This window comes from Pongo abelii, chromosome X (genome assembly GCF_028885655.2).
Source record: "Pongo abelii isolate AG06213 chromosome X, NHGRI_mPonAbe1-v2.0_pri, whole genome shotgun sequence".
Classification (NCBI taxonomy): domain Eukaryota; kingdom Metazoa; phylum Chordata; class Mammalia; order Primates; family Hominidae; genus Pongo; species Pongo abelii.
The window spans coordinates 22,214,122-22,230,367 of record NC_072008.2 but is presented as its reverse complement, the minus strand read 5'-3'; the positions used below and the strand labels follow the sequence as shown (position 1 = coordinate 22,230,367).

The 16,246-nt window shown below is 41.0% G+C and overlaps 1 protein-coding gene across 1 annotated transcript in view; it reads right to left on the bottom strand.

Annotated features, from left to right (window-relative positions):
* Positions 1 to 16,246, bottom strand: part of PHEX (phosphate regulating endopeptidase X-linked) — a 223,791-nt gene that overhangs the window by 138,752 nt on the left and 68,793 nt on the right. The window contains exons 10-11 of the mRNA XM_002831452.4: positions 5,322 to 5,415; positions 2,172 to 2,300 (exon numbers count right to left, since the gene is read on the bottom strand). Of these exons, the coding sequence (XP_002831498.2) occupies positions 2,172 to 2,300; positions 5,322 to 5,415 (223 nt within the window). The remainder of the gene's footprint in view (positions 1 to 2,171; positions 2,301 to 5,321; positions 5,416 to 16,246) is intronic.

Sequence of the window (16,246 nt, the reverse complement as noted above, 5' to 3'; positions counted from 1 at the left end):
TTAATGTTTAACCTAGCTACTCAGTCCGTGCTGGGACAGTTGTAATGGAGGCCTGTGTTAGTGAGACCTGGCCTGCCACAAATGTACTTAGATATGGTATTGCAAAGCAAACTTCAGTGCATAATACATAATCATGTATTATGTATCAATAATCACTATGTACTGATACATAATACCAACCATTTGGTATTATTATGTATCACTACATGATACCAATCATTTGAACAATCATGACATTACAATGTCTTTGCCCTTAAATTCAGTGTTTTTTGACCACCTGCATCCAAGCTGCTCATATATTTGTATCTTATTGACTACACAGACTGTTATTAATCATGCCTGGATCTTTTACTTCATGACATTTGTAAAATATAATTCATCAAAAATAAAATGCAGACAAAAAACCTGGCCAAATCCACGTTTCTAATTCAAAATACACCCTCTCAATAGTGAAAAAACAAATAACCTGATTAAAAAATAGGCAAAAGATCTGAATAGACATTTTTCCAAAGACGACACATAACAGCAGGTTTATGAAAAGGTTTTCATCACTAATCATCAGGGAAATGCAAATCAAACCATAATGAAATAGCACTTCACTACCTGTTAGGATGGCTATGATCAAAAATTTAAGACGTAAGTGTTGGCAAAATATTCCTGGAAAAAAAGGGAAGGCTCATATGCTGTTGGTAACAATGTAAACTGGTACAGCCATTATGGAAAATAGCATGGAAAATCTTCAAAAAATTAAAAATAGGACTACCATTCAATCCAGCCATCCCACTACTGGGTATATATCCAAAGTAAGTAAAATCAGTACATGGAAGAAAGATCTGCACCTTCATGTTCATTGCAGCATTATTCATAATAGCCAAGATATGGAATAAACCTAAATACCCTTCAATGGATGAATACATAAGGCAACTGCGATGCATGTACCACACAATGGAATATTCGGCCATAAAAATGAAGAAATGAAGAAAATCCTGCCTTTTGCAACAACATAGATAAAGCTAGAGGACATTATGCTAGGTGAAATAACCCAGGCACAGAAAGACAAATATTATATGATCTCACTTATATGTAGAATCTTTATAAAAGTTAAAATATAGAAGCAGAGAGTAGAACAGTAGTTGCCAGGGGCTGGGGGCAGGGAAATGGGGAGATATTGATCAAAGGGTACAAACTTCTAGTTCTAAGATGAATAAGTTCTGGGGATCTAAAATATGGCATGGTGACTATAGTTACTAATAATGTATTGTATACTTGAATTTGCTAAGACAGTAAATCTTAAGTGTCCTCACCCCCCCCCACTCAAAACACACACAATGGTAAATAAGTGTGACAACAGATGTGTTCATTTGATTGTGGCAACCATTTCACAATGTATGTCAAATCTTCATCTTGTATACTTTGTGTTTGTTTTGAGACAGAGTCTCACTCTGTCGCCTTGGCTGACGGGCAGTGGCACGATCTCGGCTCACTACAACCTCCGCCTCCAGGGTTCAAGCGATTCTCCTGCCTCAGCCTCCCAAATAGCTGGGATTACAGGTGCCTGCCACCACGCCCAGATAATTTTTGTATTTTTTTTTAGTAGACATGGGGTTTTACCATGTTGGCCAGGCTGGCCTCAAACTCCTGACCTCAAGTGATCTGCCCGGCTTAGCCTCTCAAAGTGCTAGGATTACAGGTGTGAGCCACTGCGCCCAGCCGTATACTTCGAATATATACAATTGTTTTTAGTCAAATGCATCTCAATAAAGCTGAAAGAAAAAAAAATACACCCTTTCCTCCAATGCAGTTGAAACAGATGGAGAAGAACACGTTGCCACAGTGATGAGTCCCTCTTTAAATTCAAGACCTCGAACCTCACCTACATCTGGACATGCCTGCCTTCAAGCAGCTATACTACATTCCCTCAGTTTATTCACTCTCCCACTCCGCTGGACAACTACACACCTTCTCTCTCCTCTGACCTTCAATACCTGCTAACTCACCCTCACTCTCATTTGATGACCTTTCTTCCTATTTCACTTAGAAGTTGAAAGAATCTGAAGACAATACCCACAGGCCACTACCACCTGGAAGGCTGACATTAGCCTGCTGAATATACCCTTGTCAGATCTGGCTAAATTGCCGTTATTTTTTGCTAGCTGGGGAGTACCACTTACCATTTCCTTCTTATCTTCCTGGAAGTACACATCTACAAACATCTTTCCAACAACATAAGGGAGGGCACTTTCAATAAAGTTTACACATTTGTCCCATTGAGGCAGCAAAGTTGTGGTCCCCTGGATTACCTGTGGGAGATAATTGATCCAGATTAAACTTCATTTGGATAAAACCCATGGCTGAAAACAATTCAAACAACCTGAAGAAAACAGTCTACAAAACACTGCACACCCTAACCCATATATATGCATCAGATAGTAGAGGCAAAGGTAAAATAGTTGAAGAAAAAAACTCTGCTTGTCCCCATTATATTTCAACCTAAACGAAAATGTTTTAGGCCAGGCACAGTGGCTCACATCTGTAATCCTAGCACTTTAAGAAGCCCAGGTGAGCAGATCACCTGAGGTCAGGAGTTCGAGACCAGCCTGGCCAACATGGTGAAACCCCGTGCTTACTAAAAATACAAAAATTAGCCAGGCACGGTGGCGCATACCTGTAATCCCAGCTACTCGGGAGGCTGAGGTGGGAGAATTGTGTGAACCCAGGAAGTGGAGGTTGCAGTGAGCTGAGATCGGGCCACTGCACTCCAGCCTGGGCAATAGAGTAAGACTCTGTCTCAAAAAAAAAAAAAAAAGAAGAAGAAGAAAAGAAAGTGTTTTAACAGTTAAAATAATATATGTATCCTTTCTTTTTTTAATTATTATTATACTTTAAGTTTTAGGGTACATGTGCACAATGTGCAGGTTAGTTACATATGTATACATGTGCCATGCTGGTGTGCTACACCCACCAACTCGTTATCTAGCATTAGGTGTATCTCCCAATGCTATCCCTCCCCCTCCCCCCACCCCACAACAGTCCCCAGAGTATCCTTTCTTCCCAATTTTCCCCATTAAACAAAGAATCTGGACAATGGTATCACTTTTCTGCAGTCAGCAGGGACATGAGAGGATGCTATCCAAGTGTCCAGATAATATTTAATATCTACTGAGAACTAAAGTTCCACTAAGAAGGTCTAGAATCAGTGGGTGATCAAAGTTCCTGCCCAGCGAGGGTTTCCTTGCTCCGAGTAGCACACTCAACAAGGCAGACCAGGAGAACTCAGCCCACCATGAACAACACAGGGAGCATACTTACATTGTGTCACAGCAAAAAACACACTGATAAACTAGCAAAATACAGATGTAAACGCTTTGCCCATCTGTCCCAATTATACCATTACAAGCAAACATTTACAAACAAGTAAGAAGTTTCCCAAGCAGGACCTGGGTCAGAGGTTTACTCTTGGGAATAAAAGCAGAGAAATAAATATAGTGTAAGTTGCCCTTGGAAGTTGGGGGTGCAGGCAGGGAGGAAGGGAGGCCCTGAGCATGGTGGCCAGAAGTGTCCTTTGCACAATGTTAGACCCAGGTTGCTTTGAGGAATGGGATTAAGGCTTAATTTCATCTATTCTTCCTCTGATTTCTGGTAACCTCTCTCAGAGGTAAGGGATGAATCTATTTTTAAAACCTCTAGAGAAAAAGATCCTACAACCTTCTTCGGCAATTCAATATTATATTTAGCACTTCGTGCCCAAGAAACATCCCCTCATACCTAACCTTAAATGTTCACACACTGCTTCTTACACCTCTCTCATTCTCTTCACAGTAGGGGTGGAAAGCAGCTGGGCATCATCTTTTATGTGACTCATAGCAGTTAAAAATACACACACACACACACACACAATCTACTTGTTTTGTATCTTAACCCATCAATATGACCTAAATATATATATAGTTGTTTTATGCTGTTCTCTGTAAAAAGACTTTTTTTTTTTTTTTGAGATGGAGTCTTGCTCTGTTGCCCAGGCTGGAGTGCAGTAGTGCCATCATCTCAGTTCACTGTAGCCTCCGCCTCGTGGATTCAAGCGATTCTCCTGCCTCAGCCTCCCGAGTAGCTGGGACCACAGGCGTGTGCCACCATGCCCGGCTATTTTTTGTACTTTTTGTAGAGACGAGGTTTCACCACGTTGGCCAGGCTGGTCTCAAACTCCTGACCTCAATTTGCCTGCCTTGGCCTCCCAAAGTGCTGGGAGTACAGGCCTGAGCCACTGCACCCAGCCCTAAAGTAACTTTATATGCTAGTGACTTTATAGGGTCAAAGCACATCCAAAATAATTGCACTATTCTTCCAGAGTAATGGCCCACTAAGAATTTCTATACTTACTAGATCCTCTAATAACTGAAATGCCTCTTGAATGAAATCATAGCTTATAAGATTCACCATTCACTTAACTTTAAATTGATAGAAAAATAACTGTTTCAAAGATACAGAATCCTTACGGCCTCTAGTGGTAGGAGAATTAGTCAGACATAATCCTCAAAAACAAAGATGAGAGTAACATGGGTATAAACTGGGAGGCGAGCAAGGGTGGGAGAGAAGCAAAGATTAAAGAGCCAGGTGAGGCCCGGCACAGTGGCTCGTGCCTTTAATCCCAGCACTTTGCGAAGCCGAGGGGAGAGGATCACTTGAGCTCTGGAGTTCAAGACAAGCCTGGGCAACATGGCAAGACCCCATCTCTAATAAAAATAAATAAATAAAGAGCCAGGTGAGCAGGTGGAGGAAAACCATCTCAGACCGTTGAGCAAGAAAACTAAATTGGAGCTTCTTGGACATAGCAGAGGATAGATTCAGAGATGGAAGGTATAGGCAAAGCTTAAGACAAAATTCCATTTCCAAATTGAAAACGAAGTTCTACCATCTAATATCTCTATCATGCACATTTTAAATATTCAGAATACTGAAAATAAAAGATAGTTACAAATGTCACAAAGAAATGTTAAAACTGTAATTACAGTGATCCAGTTAAAAACTCTGGGGGAAAATGGGAATACACTGATAAGACGGGGAAGTTTGAAAACAATGTGTGGCCTCAAGTATTTCTCTAAATATCTTTATATAACCCATCAAAGTAAAGCTTGAGTGTACCTTATCATATGTAATTTATACCTAAATAAAAATAAATAAGGCACACACACACAAATAGAACTTGGGCTACAAACTCCCCGTCTAATCCCTAAAGATGATTTTTACTGGATCAGTTAATATATGGACTATTACAGCATGTAAAGTTATCCAGCGATGTAACACTGCAATCTTCTTAAACTTACCCTTGAGAATTCCAGCCATCTATACTGAAAGCGCCTGCTAAGGTTTGGAATTCTGGAATAAACCATTCTCCACACCAAATAGTTGGCAATGGTCCTGTTAACAGAGAGAGATGCCCATTTATTGTATTTTAGGTCAATATCTGATGCTCTGCAGAACACCTTGAGAAAAACAGTTGGCAAAGCTCCACCGAGGGACCTCTTACTCATACAAAAATGCAGAACTTTCACTTGAGAAATGACATAAGATGATACAATGTCAATAAGCACAACCAAAACTGGCTTGCTTTTCACCACCTAACAGAGATAGATGAAGGAAAGATTCCAGCCCCAGCCCTCAGAGTGAACATTTTGCTTTCACTCTCAGGGTATAAAGTCCACTGTTACACAGCCTTTCATGTCTGGAAATTGTGAGTACCTTCAAATTACAGCAGATCCTCGAATAACATCATTTCATTCAACATCCTTTTGTTATACAGTTGATAAGGAAAAAACCAATTCTGGGCCAGGGTCACTGTCTGTGTAGAATTTGCACATTCTCCCCAAGTCTGCACAGGTTTTCTCTGGGTACTGTGGTTTCCTCCCACATCCCAAAGATGTGCCTGCTAGGTTATACCAGCGTGTCTACACATTCCCAGTGTGAGTGAGCATGGTGAGCTACTGCACCCTGCGACAGGATGGCGTCCTAGCCAGGGCTGGATCCCACCTGGTGCCCTGAGCTGCCTAGATAGGCTCCAGCACCTGCAACCCTGAACTAGAATAACTGGGTTAATAATTATCTTACTTTCCCCTTCCTGTGTCCAAGTGTTCTCATTGTTCAATTCCCACCTATGAGTGAGAACATGCGGTGTTTGGTTTTTTGTTCTTGCAATAGTTTGCTGAGAATGATGGTTTCCAGCTTCATCCATGTCCCTACAAAGGACATGAACTCATCATTTTTTATGGCTGCATAGAGGGAGGGGGGAGGGATAGCATTAGGAGATATACCTAATGTAAATGACGAGTTGAGTTAATGGGTGCAGCACACCAACATGGCACATGTATACATATGTAACAAACCTGCACGTTGTACACATGTACCCTAGAACTTAAAGTATAATAAAAAAAATGAAAATGAGGATTAAAAAAAAAGAATATGTCTACAAAAACATTGAATGGGTTCCAAAGATCAAAAAAAAATTATCTTACTTGCTTTTATTTGTCTTTCTTAAATGTATGCATAGCTCACATGTATTCAATGTTCAATATTAGAAGTGTTTTGGTCTTTATTTAGAAGTTTGGTGATGTTTTTGTGAGCAGGAATATGCCATGGGAACTTAACTCTTGTTTACATCAATTAGCCTATGGTAAAATTGATTTCATTATCTGTCATTTTGCTTAAAGTCACAGTTTCCAAGAAGCTATCGATGATGTTAAGTGAGGACTTACTGGATTAGGTGACTTGATACAATGCCTATGTATTCTTTACCTTTGGAAACTAACAGCAAAATATTGGCTAATACCAATTATCTAATTTTGCACCCACATTCTAGACTTACTAAATATGTGAGTTTGGACAAGTCACTTAAGGTCTGTGATTTTATCTTTATTTGTCATACAATGAGGATGATCTCTACCTTACAGGGTTGTCGCAGGGTTCAAATAAATAACAAAATGCTTGACAAATAGTAAATTTCTAGGGTTTTGTCTTTCACTTCCAAATGTATGAACAACCTCATAAGCTCATGTAATGCCTATAATACATATCTTTAAAAATCTGTTAAATTTTAAGGGTTGCCTTTTTCTATAAGCAAAAGATGACCTGACCTCAGAAGAATGTGTGATCTGAGTTAATTTCTAACTCAATAGTGATGATGGATTTTTAATGATCCATTCCCCTCCCAGCTGTGCCATTACCATGGTGACTAATAACACACATTCCTGAAATGGCTTTCTGGTCAGCCAATCACATGAGAGCAGTATGACATGATGATGATAAAAGCCCATCAAGAACAAACTACACTCTCATTTGTATGACATTCTGACACAGTGGACATGCGCTCCTACTAGTAAAATATTTTTCAGCATACACACCCAATACATGGATGTTTAATTTCTATAGAGATATACTAATAGACTAATATATTAGGAATATTTTTAACAAATACAAAAACAGAAATTTCAAAAGATGAGGTAAAATGAAATTAAAAATCTTCAAAAGTCATTAATCCTTCAAACACCATTGGGTTAATTCTTCAAGACATAGTGTCCATATAGGATTTGGTTAATACAACAATGACAATGAATATCAATCCACATTTCTTAGAGTCTTCTTGACTATTTCAAAAATTTATGACATGTCTTTGTCAGATTGCCATTGTCCTTGTTCTTGTTAGACCACCATTGTATTTGTCATCTGGCTAGCCAACATGGCATACCAGCCTGGGAGAAGGGTCACTTCTGCCAATTTCCAGCTGTTCTCTTGTGCTTATATCATCAATAATCATTTCAATTCCTGTTTCTCTGCAAGAATTTTTAAGCCACTTATCTACTTTGTAAGTAGTAAACTAGATAATAAAATTCATAAATCCACAGCTATATGTAAACCGCTCAAGATTTTTTTTTTTTTTTTTTTTGAAGATGGAGTGTCGCTCTGTCGCCCAGGCTGGAGTGCAATGGCGTGATCTCCACTCACTGCAACCTCTGCCTCCTAGGTTCAAGCAATTCTCCTGCCTCAGCCTCCCGAGTAGCTGGGATTACACATGCCCGCCACCACGACTGGCTAATTTCTATATTTTTAGTACAGATGGGGTTTCACCATGTTGGTCAGGCTGGTCTCAAACTCCTGACCTCAGGTGATCCTCCCGCCTCAGCCTCCCAAAGTGCTGGGATTACAGGCGTGAGCCACCTATCGGCTGAGATTATTTTTAATATATTGAATGAAAACAAGCCAGTGAGGGTGACAGTGCCCCTCTCACATGTTCCATACAGATCAAATGAAGGGTCCATAGCCATCAATATAGAACTCAATAAAGTGTAATTATTTTTCTTTATAAAGTTTTTTTATTTCAATAGCTTTTGGGGATGTAAGTGGTTTTTGGTTATATGGATAAATTGTATAGTGGTGAAGTCTGAGACGTTAGTGCACCAATCACCCAAGTAATGTACACTGGATCCAATCTGTAGTTTTTTTATCCCTCATCCCCTTCCTACCCTCCCTGCTTCTGAGTCTCCAAAGTCCATTATACCACTCTGTATAAAGCCTAATTATTTTTAAATTTAAATAAAGATATAGAAGTTCTAAAATGTTCTTCTCAGACCCAATGGATCTTGTTAGGGTATGCGCATTCCCCTAAGATACCACTGCGTTAATCAGCGAAGTCCAGCCCTTGCCCATCTCTGTTGAGGCCACTAAGTGGTTTGGGGTCATTCCTTTGGCTCTTTTGCATTCACATCTCCACTCCTTAATAGGACAAGAAGTGCTCACTGAGCACTTATTGTTGGCCAAGTATTGTGCCAGATGCCATGAGGAACGTAAAGAGGTAAGAATCCAGCACCTACAGTCAGAGAACTCAAAGTCCAGCTGGGAACACAGGACTTCAGATTTCAGCTTGTTCATGTAATTGGGTTGTTTAATTGAAGGGACACACTGTAAGTATATAAGGGATCTTTCTTTCATTCACTCAATCAACACATCCTGAGCACCCACATATATACTAACAGTTCTCTGTGCTGGGGAGATGGATAGTCCCTGACTTCCTGAAGCTTTTAGCAGAGCAGGGGAGATGAGGCAAGTGCATAAATAATGATTTGGTAGACCCTAGCACCCAAAAGTGTGTGCCAGACGCTTCACTGTAAGGATAGTACATCTCAAACTGAGGGCTAAGAGTAGGCTTCATGAGAGAAGCATGCCGAAAGGTTAGAAGGCTTTGGTGTTACAAACAGGAACGTGAACTCTGGACAGGCTAAATAATGATAGAATTGGCTGTTGTGTTGGAGAGGATGGTGAACAGGATCATCACTCAAGGAAGTGGGCAGAAAAGCCAGCCACACTGGGGAGATGCAGACAGCGACCAGGTCATGGTGTCTAGCACATTAATGGGCCGATCTTGGTCCTAGTGCAAGGACTTTATGTTCTTTGTCTCTAAAATACCTCTTACCAGGCATGTGAACCATGCTGGATCCATAGGTGGAGACAACAAGGAGGTCAACAGCCAGCAGATGTCCTTTCATCAGTTCAAAAGATATTCCCTCAAAGGGGTGGTGATGAGCCAGAATAACGGGGGAAGTTGTTAGGGGGCCCAATGGTGGTGGTGGAAGATGCAGTATAGCAAAGTATACTGGGGTTTGAGAAGCAGGGGCCCTTCCAGTTCGCCTGAGATCATCCCATTTAGGCATCTCACATTAATTATGATCCTCACAGTGCTGCTGTAAGAGAGATGTTATTATACCCATTTTACATATGAGGAAATTTCAGGCTTAGAACCATTAAGTAAACTCACGATCACATATTCGGTGAGTCTCGAACTAGTAGAATCACCTGGGGAAGTTGTTAAAAGTCCACATGCCTAGGCCACCCCAGGCCAATTAAGTCACAATCTCTAAAGTGGGACCCAACATAAATATTGCTTATAAATCTCCTCAGCTAAGTCCAATGTGAGGCCAAGTTGAAGAACCACTGTAATAAGCAATGGAGGCCGGACCAGACTCAGGTGTGTCTAACTGTAAAGCCTGCATGCTTTTCCCTATGCCAGATAGTGATGAATTAAAGCCTCTATTTGGTTGTTTTTTTTTTTTGTTTTTTTTTTGAGATAGAGTTTCACTCACTCCTGTCATCCAGGCTGGAGTGTAATGGCACAATCTCAGCTCACTGCAGCCTCGATCTCCTGGGCTCAAGGTAACCTCCTGCCTCAGCGTCCCAAGTAGCTGGGACTATAGGCATGCGCCACTGTGCTCAGCACATTTTTTTTTTTTTTGTATTTTTGGTAGAGACAGGGTTTCACGATTTTGCCAAGCTGGTCTCAAACTCCTGGACTCAAGCGATCCGCCCAACTCGGCCTCCCAAGTTGCTGGGATTACAGGCATGAGCCACCACGCCTGGCCAAAGCCTCTAATTTAGCTAAGATTTCCTGGCCAGTCAGAGAGACCCCAAAACACTCCAACAAAGATGCTTCACAGAAATCTATGGGCACAAAAAGAATTATGATGACTTCCTGGACAAGGCATTACAAAGGTGATAGCGTAACAACCAGACCTCTGCAAGCTGGAAGCTGTAATGCTGAGAAGTTCACACAGCGAGACAATGGCACTGATGAGTTTCTTCAGTGTGTTATAAATACACTGACAGAATGCTATGGAGCACAGTTTTGGAGTGCTAATATTACCACGCCAGGAACAGATATAACTATAATGACTGAATCACTGTCACCTAATGCTCAGATATATCAAAAAGCAAAAATCAGACTCAGCAACAGTCCTTGAAAATAACACATAATATCCTTTTCTCCCAAAAAAACACATTTTCAGCCATATGGTAATTTCCCCAAGTGGCAATAAATAAAATAGAGAAAGGCAAAGCATCTCAGAAGAGAACCCACCACAAAGAGAGCAACATGAAATCATTTCCTAAAGCCTCTGACTTGGAAGATTTTTTTAATGTTTAGATTTGGGATGCTCAATCGGTAAATATAATGCAAATATTCCAAAATCTGAATAAATCCAAAATCAGAAACACTTCCAATCCCAAGTATTTTGGATAAGGGATACTCAACTTGTAGTGGCAGCTTACAATTGTATTACATTTAAGAGATCATAAAATACCTTCTTTGATATTTATAACAGTGCTGTGAGGTGATTATTATTATTATCCTTATTTTCAGATGAAGAAAACAAAGGTAAGAGGTCAAGGTACTTCCAAGAATGTGTCAAATCTAGGACTAACATCTGAGTTTTCAGATTCCAAAGCTTGCATTTGCTCGTCTTGGTCATGCTATCTGAAGTGAGCCACAGAGGCTCTTCTTAAAGGTTCTCAAAGCCAGAGATCTTCCTACAGGCTGCCTAGAGGCTTATGTAAGGCAGTGATTCCGAAAGTGTGTCCCTGAGCCAGCAGCTTCAGCATCATCTGAGAACTTGTTAGAAAATTCCTAGGCCTTACCCCCAGACCTGCTGAATCAGAATATGTGGGGTGGGGGGCCAGCAGACTGTATTTTAGCAAGCCCTCCAAGGGATTCTGATGCGTGTCAGATTTGAAAACAGCTGGTCTAGGAAAACTCCATCTCCGCATCGTTCTACACACACAGCTCAACTAGGACTTCCTAAATCCCACATCAGTGCTTCTTAAACTTGAACGTATGTATGAGTCCCCTGGGGATCTTATTCAATTTCAGCCTCTGATTCAGTAGGTCTGGGGCAGAGCCTGAGAGTCTGCATTTCTGACAAACTCCCAAGTAATGTCTCTGCTGCTCATCTGTAGGCCATTCTTTGACTAGCAAGACCCTAGATCACTCTCAGAAGAGCTGGCCCCCAGGAGAGGTCCACATAACAGCACATTTTCCAGGTCATCCTTTGGGAACATGCAACAAGAATCATCTTACTTTAATGTACATTGTACTTGCTTTATATGAAAATAAAACTAAAGACAGGAATACTTACAGGGTCCTTGACAAAACTCCAGGGGTTTGCTCTATGCCAGTCTGCTAAAAAACAAAACAACGACGACAACAACAACAAAATAAAACATTCCTGGTGCAGATGATCTCCATGGAGCCAGCCCTGGCCTGGAAGAGGAAACCATGTCAACTCCTCCTGATGCCAACCTTCCTTGGCCTGTCCTCCTCCCACTCTTACTCCTCAGATAAAAGTAGATGGGAAGTGTCTGAGGCAGCCTCATGTCAGGAGTGAGGAGGAGAGTTGAGGGGGACAGAAAGGGAGAGAAGTCTATAGTGCCCCTCACCCAGTGATGTGCTAGTAAATGTTACCAACTGCCTTGTCAAGAAAAAAAAAATGATTTGTTACATTTGCCAATTTCCATGGTGTCAAAATCCCCCATAGTTGAATTGAAACTATCAACATGAGATCACTGAACGTGTAGTTAGGAAGAGATGCACATAACATGAGGGATCATCACTATCTCCTTACCCACCCCCCCGCTTTCCACCTCAAACACCAGCTCTTGTTCCCCACAGGCAGCCTCCAGCTCATTCCTCCAACGGTCGCTCCCTGGCCACCCACCCCGTTGGACTGCAAGGGCTGGTGTGGTTTGGCACCACCACCACTGGAGGATCTCATTGCTCTAATTCTGTACCATGCACCACCTACCAAAGAGTCAGTGCCACTGTCCCCACAGCCACTCAGTCAGAGAAAGAGGCCTAATCCCCTAGACTGGCAGTGGGAGTAATATAAGAAGGGAGAAGCAGCAATTGAGAAATGAGCAGCTGAAAGAAAAAAACAAACAATCCCATCAAAAAGTGGGCAAAAGACATGAATAGACAATTCTCAAAAGAAGATATACAAAGGGCCAACAAACATATGAAAAATGCTCAGCATCACTAATTATCAGGGAAGTGCCAAACCACAATGAGATACCGCCTCACTCCTGCGAGAATGGCCATAATCAAAAATCAAAAAAATTACAGATGTTGGCATGGATGCGGTGAAAAGGGAACACTTTTACACTGCTGGTGGGAATGTAAACTAATACAACCACTATGGAAAACAGTATGGAGATTCCTTAAAGAACTAAATAGAACTACCGTTTGATCCAGCAATACCACTACTGGGTATCTACCCAGAGGAAAAGAAGTCATTATACAAAAAAGATACTAGCTCATGCATGTTTATAGCAGCACAATTTGCAATCGCAAAAATATGGAACCAACATAAATGCCCATCAACCAACGAATGGATAAAGAAAATGTGGTATATATACACCACGGAATACTACTCAGCCATAAACAGGAAGGAAATAATGGCATTCGCAGCAGCCTGGATAGAGCTGAAGATGATTATTCTAAGTGAAGTAACTCAGGAATGGAAAAACATATATCGTATGTTCTCACTTACAAGCAGGAGGTAAGCTATGAGAATACAAAGGCATAAGAATGATATAATGGACTTTGGGGACTCAGGGGGAGGGTGGGAGGGGGTGAGCAATAAAAGACTACACATTGGGTACAATGTACACTGCTCAGGTGATGAGTACACCAAAATCTCAGAAATCACCACGAAAGAATTTTTCCATGCAACCAAACACCACCTGTTCCCCGAAAATTATTGAAATAAAAATAAAAATTAAAAAATAAGAAATGAACAGCTGACACCAACACAGGATGGCTTTGAACTCCTGAAAACTGCAGGAAAATTGCCAAAGCTAGCAATATCTAACTAGCTGAGGGTACAATATGCTAGCATCTCCAAAATGAGCAGTAAGCATCTGAAAAGTATCTCTTTTCACACCGAGACATTTATGGAAAAAAAGGGACAAGACATAGAAATGAGGGTGGCCCCCATTTAGAATCTCAGCTGTTTCCTCTTAGAGGTGTGATCCTGGCCAAGTCACTTAACCTCAGCTTCCTCATCTGTAAAGTGGGAACAACACACAGAATTGTTGTAAAGATCAAAGATGTTAACCATAATGGTGGTTAACATCACCATTACCTGTATATGATTTTTATAGGCAGATTCTCGAAACAGAGGCACAGCAGAGATGCCCAATGTGAGAAGGCTTGGCTGGCTTTTTCTTCAATGGTGCCTCCAGGGGAAAGGTAGGAGGTGGGGGGATCCTCAGAACATTCATCTGATGCTTTTCCTCTACATATCCTGAGCCCAAGCTGGCCTCTCAGCTCGCTAGCCCCCTGCCTTGCAGACAACACCCAAGTTCACATTGGTTCCACCACTGAAGATACTTACCATCCCCTTTTCTCTAATCTTCCCTACCTAGAAAATTCCTCTTCATCCTTTGGGGTTCCGTTCATATGTCACTTCCTTGTGGTGGTGATGGGGTATCTGGTTAACTTCTAGAATTTTTAAAGTGTCTACTACATGAGAAGCACTGTGCTAGGTCACAACACTTAAAAAAGCAATCACAAGAGAGCCTGCCAGAAGCAACCTAAGTGTCCATCAACAGATAAACAGATTTTTAAAAATGTGGTACATATACACAACGGAGTACTATTCAGCCATAAAAAAGAATGAGATCCTGTCATTTCCAGAAACATGAGTGGAACTGGAGATCATAATGTTAAGTGAAATAACCTAGCACAGAAAGACAAACTTCACATGTTCTCACTTATCTGCGGGAGCTAACAATTAAAATAATTGAATTCATAGAGAATAAAAGAGTGGTTACTAGAGGGTGGGAAGGATAGCAGAGGGGAAGGAGGGAAGGCGGGATGGTTAATGGGTACAAAAAAAATAGAATGAATAAAACCTAGTAGTTGCTAGTACAACAGATAACTATAGTCAAAAATAGTGTAATTGTACATTTTTAAATAAATAAAACAGTATAATTGGATTGCTTGTAACACAAAGGACAAATGCTTGAGGGGATAGATACCCCATTTACCTTGATGTGATTATTATGCATTGCATTCCTGTATCAAAATATGTCCTGAATTAAAAATTAAAAAAAGAGTGCCTGCCTTCAGGTGCCCACAGTGTGTCACAGAGGTAGGGAGCAGGGAAGTATTTGCCATTGAGAGAAAAATGGTCATTTCAAGAAAATGAGATACGCTCTTTGATAAAGGCATGTCTAGGGAAACTCCAACTCCTTTTCCTTCTGGGCATATAGCTAAACTGTATTTCCCAGTCTCCCCTACAGCTAGATGAGTCACAAGACTGAGTTCTGGCTTATGGAATATGGGTAGAAATGACATACCCCACTTCTAGGACTTCCCACCAAAACCTATACAAACAATCCTCCACCCTCTCTGTTTCTCCATCCTCCAGCTGAATAGAGAGGATGCCAAACATCCAAGGGAGGGCAGAGCCATGAGATGAAAGGAGTCTGGGTTCCTGAGTCACTATTTAGAAGCAAGATCTCTTACAGGGACACCCATGTTCAGACTGTTCCATGAGCAGAGGGTACAATTTAGCCAATGAGTGTTTAGAGGTGCTGGTTATAGCAACTGGCATATCCTGACCAATATGGCAATTATGGGAACCCAAGAAGACTTTTCCTCAAGTAGCCTTGTAATGCTACACGAGTGGTGATCAAACACGATCGTCAATGGAAAAACATGACCATAGTCTGCAAATAAAATGCTGTCAGACTTCTCATGACGTGTACGTTGTCTTGAAATCTCACAAGAATATGCAGAATACAAGTTGCTTTTTATAAACTGGTGGTTGAGGGATAAACTGTGTGAAAGAGATTTGGGTTTTGGCTTTATTTTTAATTTTATTTATTTATTTTTTAAGACAGAGTCTCGCTACGTCACCCAGGCTGCAGTATAGTGGTGCGAACTTGGCTCACTGCAACCTCCACCTCCTGGGTTCAAGCGATTCTCCTGCCTCAGCCTCCCAAGTCGCTGGGATTACAGGTGCCAACCACCACGCCCAGCTAAATTTTGTATTTTTTTTTTTAGTAGAGACGGGGTTTCACCATGTTGGCCAGGTTGGTCTTGAACTCCTGGCCTCAAGTGATCTGCCCACCTCAGCCTCCCAAAGTGCTGGGATTACAGGTGTGAGCTACAGCGCCTGGCCAATTTTTGTCCTTATTTTTAAATGAAGTTGTATATGTACATAACGTCTAAGGCGATTTTTCCATCTATGTTTTTTCTACTGTTGTTCACTATGTTTATATTTGTCCAAGTTATCATTTTGACAAGAATCAGAGTAAAATCTCCCTCCAATTGTGCTCTTTTCCATTGTTATGAAAGGTCCTGCAATTACCAAGTAAAATCATCACGATAGAGATGCTTTTTCTAATACAGTAAACCAAATCCCAATCT